The 9,319-nt window shown below is 36.6% G+C and overlaps 1 protein-coding gene and 1 long non-coding RNA gene across 2 annotated transcripts; both read left to right on the top strand.

The window, feature by feature from the left end:
• The first annotated feature begins 790 nt into the window (after positions 1 to 790).
• LOC128319360 (uncharacterized) lies at positions 791 to 2,656 on the top strand. Its single transcript, XR_008302810.1, has 3 exons — positions 791 to 1,831; positions 1,951 to 2,076; positions 2,469 to 2,656. It is a non-coding gene; the product is annotated as an uncharacterized LOC128319360 (long non-coding RNA).
• A 34-nt stretch (positions 2,657 to 2,690) lies between these two features.
• LOC113536655 (adhesion G-protein coupled receptor G2) lies at positions 2,691 to 8,695 on the top strand. The gene is made up of 6 exons (XM_026930740.3): positions 2,691 to 3,168; positions 3,303 to 3,421; positions 4,701 to 4,969; positions 5,481 to 5,586; positions 5,773 to 6,047; positions 7,115 to 8,695. The coding sequence occupies exons 1-6, from the start codon at positions 3,079 to 3,081 to the stop codon at positions 7,240 to 7,242; spliced, it is 987 nt and encodes a 328-aa protein (XP_026786541.3). The 5' UTR covers positions 2,691 to 3,078; the 3' UTR covers positions 7,243 to 8,695.
• Positions 8,696 to 9,319: the final 624 nt, after the last annotated feature.

The following is a 9,319-nucleotide window of genomic DNA, read 5'->3' as shown; positions in this document are numbered from 1 at the left end:
TTTTTACTAAACTTTAGGTGAGAAAAATAGCACATGTAATGTCATAAAGTGTAAATCAGATGAAATGAATGCATTTGTCCTTGAAACGGATGAAAAAAGACTAAACGAAGTACAAAAGATGTGCAAATCATTTCCTTTAGATATACGCATCAGGTACAGTAAAATTCAAATACGCTTCTCAGATCCGTATGTATAAATTTAGAGTCAATGATATGTCGATGTGCAACACAGGGCAGAGAAAAGGTTCATCCATAAGCTCATCAACATACCATTTAATGGAACAACCAAAACCTATGAGGGAGAGAACTTTAAAATGACTGTAGTTAAGATGGATATGATGAACACCATGGATCAAACGCCTGTACATATCTCTGCTCCAAAGGTAACACTCGGTTCTAGCTGATTTTAACATAAATGTGGAATAAAATACCCTGGAGCGTGCTGTAATAGGAAAACAACGATAAAGACATGGGGGTGTGTTGAGGCCCAACATGAAGAGTTAATATTACCACCATGGAGTTGATTATTTTCCAATAACAGCACATCACAAAGTATTTTATTCCTCCTATACCAAGGCAATTTACCAATAATTGCAAAATATACAATAGTATTTACAGTCACTTCCATAAGTATTTGGATAGTGACACAATTTTTGTAATTTTGCCTCTGCACATCACCACAATGGATTTGAAATGACGCAATCAAGATGTGATTGAAGTGTAGACTTTCAGCTTTAATTCAAGGGGTTTAACAAAAATATTGCATTAACTGTTTAGGAATTACAGCCATTTGTCGCTCCATTTTTACAGACTCAAAAGTAATTGAACAGTTGACTAATAAGCAGTTTAATGGCCAGATGTGGCCTGTTTCCTCATTAGATAAAAGGTGTGGAGTTGATTGGTGTTGAATTTGAATTTGGTAGCTGTTCATGGGAATTCTCAATATGCGGACCAAAGAGGTGTTGATGCAAGTGAAGGAGGCCATCATTAGGCTGAAAAAACAAAGCACGCCTATCAGAGAGATAGCAGAAAATTTAGGAATGGCCAAATCAACAATTTGGTACCTTCTTATAAAGAAGGAATTCACTGGCGAGCTCAGCAACACCACAGTGGACAACTAAAGTGGATGATCGCAGAATTCTTTCCTTGTTAAAAAAAAAAAAAACCCTCACAACATCAAGCCAAATCAGGAATACTCTGGAGGAGGTAGGTGTTTCATTGTCAAAGTCTACAATCAAGATATACTTTCATGAATGTAAATACAGACGGTTTACCTCAAGATGCAAACCACTGGTAACACTCAAGAACAGAACGGCCAGAATAGACTTTGCTAGAAGGCCTCTAAAAAAGCCTGACCAGTACTGATGCAAGATTAACTTGTACCAGAATGATGGGATGAGAAGAGTATGGAGAAGAAAAGGAAGGGCTCATGATCCAAAGCACACCGCAGCATCTGTCAAACATGGTGGAGACAGTGTTATGGAATTGGGCATGTATGGCTGCCAAAGGAACTGGCTCACTAATGTTTATTGATGATATGACTGCTGATAGAAGTAGCATGGCTATCTGCTGCTGTTGCTCTCAGATTCGAGAATTCAACAGTGCTGTGATATAATGATAAATAGGTTTGTAATAGATAATGACGACCTTTCATTTCAAAGTGTTTAACTGAATGGCATCTGATCTGAATAATATCTGTCTTTACTGACTGATAGCTGTCTGATGATGATCCAACCATAGATGTATTCGTCCCTATTGAACCATTTCTGACTGTGTCAAAGGAGCAGTGCAAAGTTGGTGTAGTGACATATCACTCTGCTCAACAGTTTACAGTAAGTCGTTTGTAAACCTTCATAATCTCTTTAAATAATGTGCATTTCTGTCAAATGCTTGAGTTTTTTTTTTTTCCAAAAACTATAAATCTATATCCATTTTGTGCACATTTTCACAGAAGAGTGATTCAAGCAATGGGTTGAGATCTAAAGTCATTCGTGTTGAAACTGTTGGACATGAGCTTAAGGACTTATCGAATCGTCTTGTTATCAATTTTCCAGTAAACATTAGTGAAGTAATCCTTGTAAGTGATTGTCTGTTTTCCTAAAGTCTCATACAGAAAACAGAACAGAAAAGTTCTGTGAACTTCACATGAGAATATTTTTTTTAATCTTTACACATGACTCATGTATTTTTCACATGTTATTTTTGGCATGATTCCTTTATTTTCACATGGTACTTTAACACATGTAGTTCATGTTTCATTTTCACATGTGATTATTTTTCACATGATCTTTACACATAAGGCCCGTGTTTTCATTTCACCTGTGATTTTTTACATGATTATTTTCACATGTGATTTTTACATCTGATTAATTTATTTACATCTTATTCTTTTACATGTAGTGCATGTGTTTTTATTTTCCCATGTGATTTTTACATGATTCAACTCTGTCCTTGTGTTTATTCTCACAGGAAAACCACACGCTGTCATGCCAGTTCTATAATGAAACAGGTATGTAGGATTTTGTCAAGTGTCATTACTCACTATGGAGGTTAATGCTAACTCTTCACAGAAAGTCCTCTTTAGCCTACATTTAGACTGGTAGGTTATTTATATAACTTATTTAACCAAGAGAGTAAACTTGGCCATGCTCTCAGGGAGAGAGGGGTGGCATACTCTCTCTCCCCTATCAATCACAGTGACACTAGCCAATCATGGGTGTCTATGAGCTCATGCATGCAGAAATGGGCGGAAAACACTTTCCTCCGAGGGTGTTACACCACCACCTGACGTAGCATGAGCAGCAGTTCGAAAAGGTGCAGTCTACTGGCTTCACATGTCTGGGAGGAAGCACATGTTAGCCTTCACCCTCCCTGGTTGTTAGCTGTTGCGTGATAGGGGAGAGCTGCCTGATGAGTGAGAATTGGCCCTGACTAATTTAGGGAAATTTGGGGAAAAGTATAGCATTCATTTTAACCATCTTTTTCTCATGCCTGTTGGCCTGCTATTAGTTAAAAACTAACCATAGATTCTTATTTGTAATTATTTGGATTCATAATATTAGATAACAAGTGGAATGACATGGGGTCATTCACCAACCTGGAGAACTTTAACAGCAGAAACACTGTAAACTGTTCATATGATCATATGACCCCCTTCGCTGTACTTCTGGTAAGCACTGAATTAGTAATAGAAATCAAATGAGTAAACTAGACATACTATAATTTTGCTAATAAATCTGTATTCTCTGCCTGCCTGACTGCATATGTGTGTGTGTTTGTGTGTGTGTGTATCTCTCTTACTAGGTTGACGTGGCACAAATCAATGCTCAGCAGTGGAAAATCCTGTCCTATATTAGTTACATAGGTTGTAGTCTTTCATCTTTTTTCTCAGCAGTCACCATCTTCCTCTACGTTTTCATGAAGTGGGTATTCTAAATGTGATGATATACCAATGATACGTTTAAACTGGCTAAGAGCAGTTCTTTTAAAAATGTATTTACAAATGTTCTAGCAGATTCTCTAATCAATTATTTGCATGTAATTTGATGCTGTTCTTTCTGAAATGTGATATTGTAACTAAGATACCGTGGTAGATCGAAAACCATGATATTGGATCACACAGTTAATGTCAAGAGTGTCCCAGAAGGATGAACAGTAGATCTGAACTACACAGAATCCCTAGGTGGAGAGGGCCCTTAAGAATAAATTTGCACAGGGCACTGAAAACACTACTGGTTTCCGTACTGTGCATTTCCACACCTAGGGCATTATTCAAGTGGAAGTTGTGGATCAGTGCTCAAGGGTTTGGGCTATTGATCGGAAAGGGTGTGAGTTCGAATACCAGCACCACTAAGACCCCTCTGTTGGGTCCTTGAGCAAGATCCTTAACCCTCAACTGCTCAGTTGTAAGTGCTTTGAATAGAAGCATCAGCCAAATGACCAAATATCAAATATTCAGAGTTAGATACAATTAGTGAAGAGGAAAGTATCATATTTACACACAGCAGTAGTTCATTCATCTTCAGTAATGTCTTGATCTTATTCAGGATTGTGGACATGAGCTGGGAATACACTCTGGATGGGACACAAGTCCATATCAGAGCATCACATACATTTAGAGTCACCATTCCACCTACCAGCATATTTGTGGGAGGTGGGAAGGAACGATAAAACCCACACAGATACGGGGAGGACGTGCAAAATTCCACACAGCTCATCTTAAACACACTCAAGCTCATAATTGAACCCTAAATTATATATGAAAAATTACATATAAATTACATATAATTACATATAAAAATGAAATTGATATATAGTAATTATGTATAAACTGAAAAAAAGAACCACAAACCACCAGAACATTTTCAATGTACCTTAACACAGTGGAGGGATGAACACCATGCTTGCAAATAATAAGCCTTCAGTTGGTGTTTTGATGGTGGTAGTGAGTGCTAATCCATCATTCCAAAAGCTCCCATAGGTGGTAAACTGGGTATAGATTTGGAGCTTAGAATTTACATAATTTTCATCCTCATTAAACCATTCAGACAAGGCCTCTTGCCCCGTGGATGGGGCAGGGTCATCCTGCAGTCCCATCAGGAAAAAAATGTTTCCTCATAAGGCAAATGTGAAAAGAATCAGAAGAACTGTGTTGATTTGCAGTGATTCTTTTACATCTATGTATATACTCTGTTTTTACAGGAGCTCAAACAGAGACAGTTCCATCCGTATCCATGTGTCTTTGAGTGTAGCCCTTTTCCTCCTCAACACCAGCTTCTTGTTCATCGAATGGGGAGCCACTTGGTCTCATGACAGTGTGTGCGTCTTTATAGCAGTGATAATACAGTACAGCCTCCTGTCCTGTTTCTCTTGGATGGCCATTGAAGCCATACACTTGTACTTGCTTCTAATCAAAGTGTTCAACACCTACATCAAGCACTACATGATCAAGCTGTCCCTGTTTGGATGGGGTGAGGAATCGGACCATGTGGTCTACACTGCAACACTCACTGCAATATAAGCCCAATAATAATGTCTATTTAATCAAAATTATAGTACAATTTTACCCAAAGAGCACTTTATTAGGAACACTTGTACACCTGTTCATTCGTGCAATTATCCAATCAGCTAATCACAGCAGCACAATGCAGGCTCACTGAATCTGGACAGATGAAGACTGGAAAAAGGCAAGCCATTTTTTTCTAATATTCAGCTCTTCAGTTATGCGAGTCTGTGACCATTGTAGCCTCAGATTCATGTTCTTGGCTGATATAAGAGCGATCTGATGTGGTCTTCTGCTGTAGCCCATTAACATTATCTGAAGCTCTTGACCTGTATCTGTGTGAATTTATGCATTGCAATTCAGCCACATGATTGGCTGATTGGATAATTGTATGAATGTACAAGTGTACAGGTTTTCCTATTAAAGTGGTCAGTGAGTGTATTACACACATGAGATTCTGGATTTCTTTTTTTTCCCAGGAGTGCCTGCTGTCCTTGTTGGAGGAAGTCTGTGTGTGTTTGGCAGTAAGCCCTTTTATGGCCCCACACCAGTGATATTATCTAACTCAAATGAAACAACTAATTTGTAAGTAAACGCCTTAAAAAACAACTTGCAGTTTATAGCATAAAGCTGATTTTTTTTAACACTCAAAACATTTATTGAGTGAATGGCCAGTCAACAGCTGTACATGGCTGTATTAGAATAAAATTATAATAAATGTCTACCTTTGTTGTCTGATCCTAAAAAATATGCACAATTTGTACTACACAGATGCTGGATTACTGACATTCGCTTTCTGTATGGCATGAACATCCCCTACTTCTCATTAACATTCCTGTTCAACACATGCATTCTGGTGATAGTAACGCATCAGATCTTTAAGCTGCGATGCTTGAATGTCAGTAAGCTCCCATCCCATAAGGACATTTGCACTGTCCTAGGTCTGACCTTCCTCATGGGAATGACATGGGGTTTGGCTTTCTTCACCTCAGGTTACACCAACTACTTCATTCTTTACCTCTTCTGCATCTGCAACAGCCTGCAAGGTACGGATACTTTATTATCGGTAGAACTAAAGAGTGCTCTGTCAACATTACTTTTAATGATTTCTATATTAATATTAATGCAAAACTATGCATAAAAAATGTAATCTTGATTATGTCCTAAATGCATAAAATCTGCTGATGCACAACACAAACCACTGAATGTGCATAAACCTGCCATATGATACATATGATGTATCACTTTATAGATATATGTTTCCACAGGTGTATTTTACTTTGCAGACACTGGGGACATGTCCCCATTACTTTTTAAACTGATCACCCAAGTTTGTCCCCACCACTTTTTTAAATTGTAGTGTGTTAAAATAATTTTTACATGAAAGCCCATGGCAGAAACCAATCCATCAATTTCTGAAAATTTAGTTTTCATGGAATTAGTTTCTCACTTTGATGCCTGTAGTAAAATATCTGCAGATTTCCTCAGTGATAAAACTCTCACATCCAGATAGTTAAAACAACCTGAACAAGTTTTGTGTGAACCTAGATGTTTGTGTCACAGATGTTGAAGTGATCCCGTGATTGAATCTCTTTGGTTTACTTTCTGTTTCCTTGTTCATGGGCTCTCAGTGAAACACTAAGTTGAGTTCAGTGAAAGTGGGATATCAGGTGAAGAGAGACACTCTAGTTACATTGTGTAGGATTTTTTTTTTTTTACTACACTTATTCGATAATGAAACGATGAAATCTTTGGATTTCAGGATGACCTCACCCCCATCCACAGGGTATGAGGGCAGAAATTTTTCTGCAAGTAGCTTACAGTAGCATTTTTGTATCAGATACGGTGAAATTTCCAAATCGTACCCTCAGCAGCTTTAAGCTTAGCATTGTATTACTATATGAGTATCAAGAGGCAATCACCAAATATACTGACTTCTTCCCACATTAGTGCTAGTCATACAACAAATGTTTTACTAACATGATATCATCATGGTGGGTGTGGTCAGAGTTGAAATGAAAACTGAACAGCCTGAACAAGAACACAAACTACCACTAAGAAGAAGCTGAAGGTTTGGTTGCATGACGTTAATTTTTATCTTGTTGATGTTCAGGGTTGTTTCTCTTCCTGTGGTTCTACAGTACAACGAAGAAGAACAGGCGTCTGAAGGCACAATCCTCAAATACGTCCAAGCCAGCCAGTGCTACACTCAAGTCTTCTAAAAGCAGCTTTTCCTACTGATCAGATATTACGTGTCATTTTCTGGTGATGTGGTTATACATCATATACTGATAGATATTAAGACAGGAACAGAAACAAGTTATACAAGTTATTTAAAACTTACTTCATCACCTCACTCCATAACCCATCAGCAGTTTCAATATCAGTTGCACGCTGTTGTTCACTTTTTCCATTATGAGCCAGAGTTCCTTATTATCAACACTACAAAAGTACATTGTTTTGTAGAAGATATAGTGTGTATAACATGTATAATGATCCAGTACGTTTTAGACTGAGTACTTATTAATTCTTCATCACCTCCACTTTTGACTACTCTGATCTGATCTGATATTTTGGGTTTTCATATATAACCTTATCCTTAAACTACTTTAAAGAAATTGTGTTTTGTTGTGTATGTGATCACAGTGTATATTACTTTTAATATGATTATACAGCTCTCATACTGTGTTAAAGAGATGCTGTGATACTATGTAGTGACTCGAACCCTTATTCTTTGAACTAATATCAGAGCAGCCCCTGCTGGCCATACTGGACATTAACTTCACTTGTGGATGTGGTTGGAATAGGATGGACAAATTGTTCTTGGAACAGCAAAGCAATATGAATTTCATCTGTACTTTTACTACCTTAAAGTTAAATGTAAGCAGTCCACTATAAACCATAATCTAGATATAATTATATTTGCGAACATAAATTTCCATTTTATTTTTAATATTGATGGCATGATTCTTTTTTTTTCCAGAAAACCTCATTCCAAATGATTCATTTTGTGTAATTTTAAGTTCCTGAAATGTAAATTTATTGTTGTGTTTGTTTAATACATACGTAAAATTTTATTTTGCTTCATGATGTGTCACTGGTAAGTACAGTAAGCTAGTCCAATTTCATTGCACTATTATAATATTATATTCATGCATTTACTTGTAACTAATATTGTGCTGTTTCACAGAAAAAATTTGTAAAAAGTTGTTAAAGATGCAGTAGTTGATTTTTTATTTCTGTACTTTACAAATGGCTTGAAAGATGTATAGAATGTGATAAAAAAAAAAACAGTGGATTAAGCCTTGGCCTTAGCAACAGTGTATTAAATCGCTGATATAATCATTTGCAAAACAAACTTCTGGTACAAAATACTTGTATGTGTTTGGATGTGCCTCCTGTCAGTCATTTACACGCTACAGCCTACCCTAGATCCTGGAGATGGAGCTTTGTGAACATGGGCAGAAATGGTGGAGTGGGCTCACGGAGTTAAAAAAGGTCATTCAAAAGTCAAAGTCACCTAACCATTAGAGACCTGGTCTTGCGAAAAAAAAAATAAAGACTAATCTTATTTAATGCACTTTTTAAATGTTCTACAAGTATCAGCTTGAATCTGAAAAGAATGAAAAGAACAGAAGCAAAGAATGAAGTGGGCCTATGATATGATTCTTAAGGCCAGGATTGGATATTTGATGATACTTATAATAAGAACAGTGTGAGTGCTTTGAATTTTGTATTCATGTATGACGAAATGGTAGGATGACCCTATATTAATTTATACAATGTACAAAGTTTTACAATTCAGCATATTTAAATTGGTACTAATAAATTTTTAACACATTACTTGTGATTTATTGCAGAGGATCCATCAAATAGTTCCATAATTGATGCCTGCAGCTAATTTCTGTACTTCTTTCCAAAAATATTTTTTATATGGAATATCCTGTAATACTACAAAACAGTTTATTGCCATTACCCATTTGAATAAACCACATCGGATGCTCTGGTATTTGTGTAAGCAAAAGATATAACAGCTAGAAAACAAGCAACAGAAATGAGACATCAGCATCTTTCCAGTTGATCTGTCTGGGTTTTTTCTATTTTAATATGAAGCGACCCTGATTTTGAATCACCAGATATTATATGATATCTGAGATCTGATAAACGGATAAGATAAACAAGAATAAGAAGTTATACAGATACGTCATAAGGATAAGAAGTTTTACACTTTATGGGTTTGATTTATGCGAGTGTGAGGTTCATGAACTAAGTGGTATGGGGCTGATTGTTTTATTTAGATAATTAAATAAATTTTATT

The sequence above is a fragment of the Pangasianodon hypophthalmus genome, chromosome 11 (genome assembly GCF_027358585.1).
Source record: "Pangasianodon hypophthalmus isolate fPanHyp1 chromosome 11, fPanHyp1.pri, whole genome shotgun sequence".
Taxonomy (NCBI): domain Eukaryota; kingdom Metazoa; phylum Chordata; class Actinopteri; order Siluriformes; family Pangasiidae; genus Pangasianodon; species Pangasianodon hypophthalmus.
This window is presented reverse-complemented; position numbering and strand designations above follow the sequence as displayed.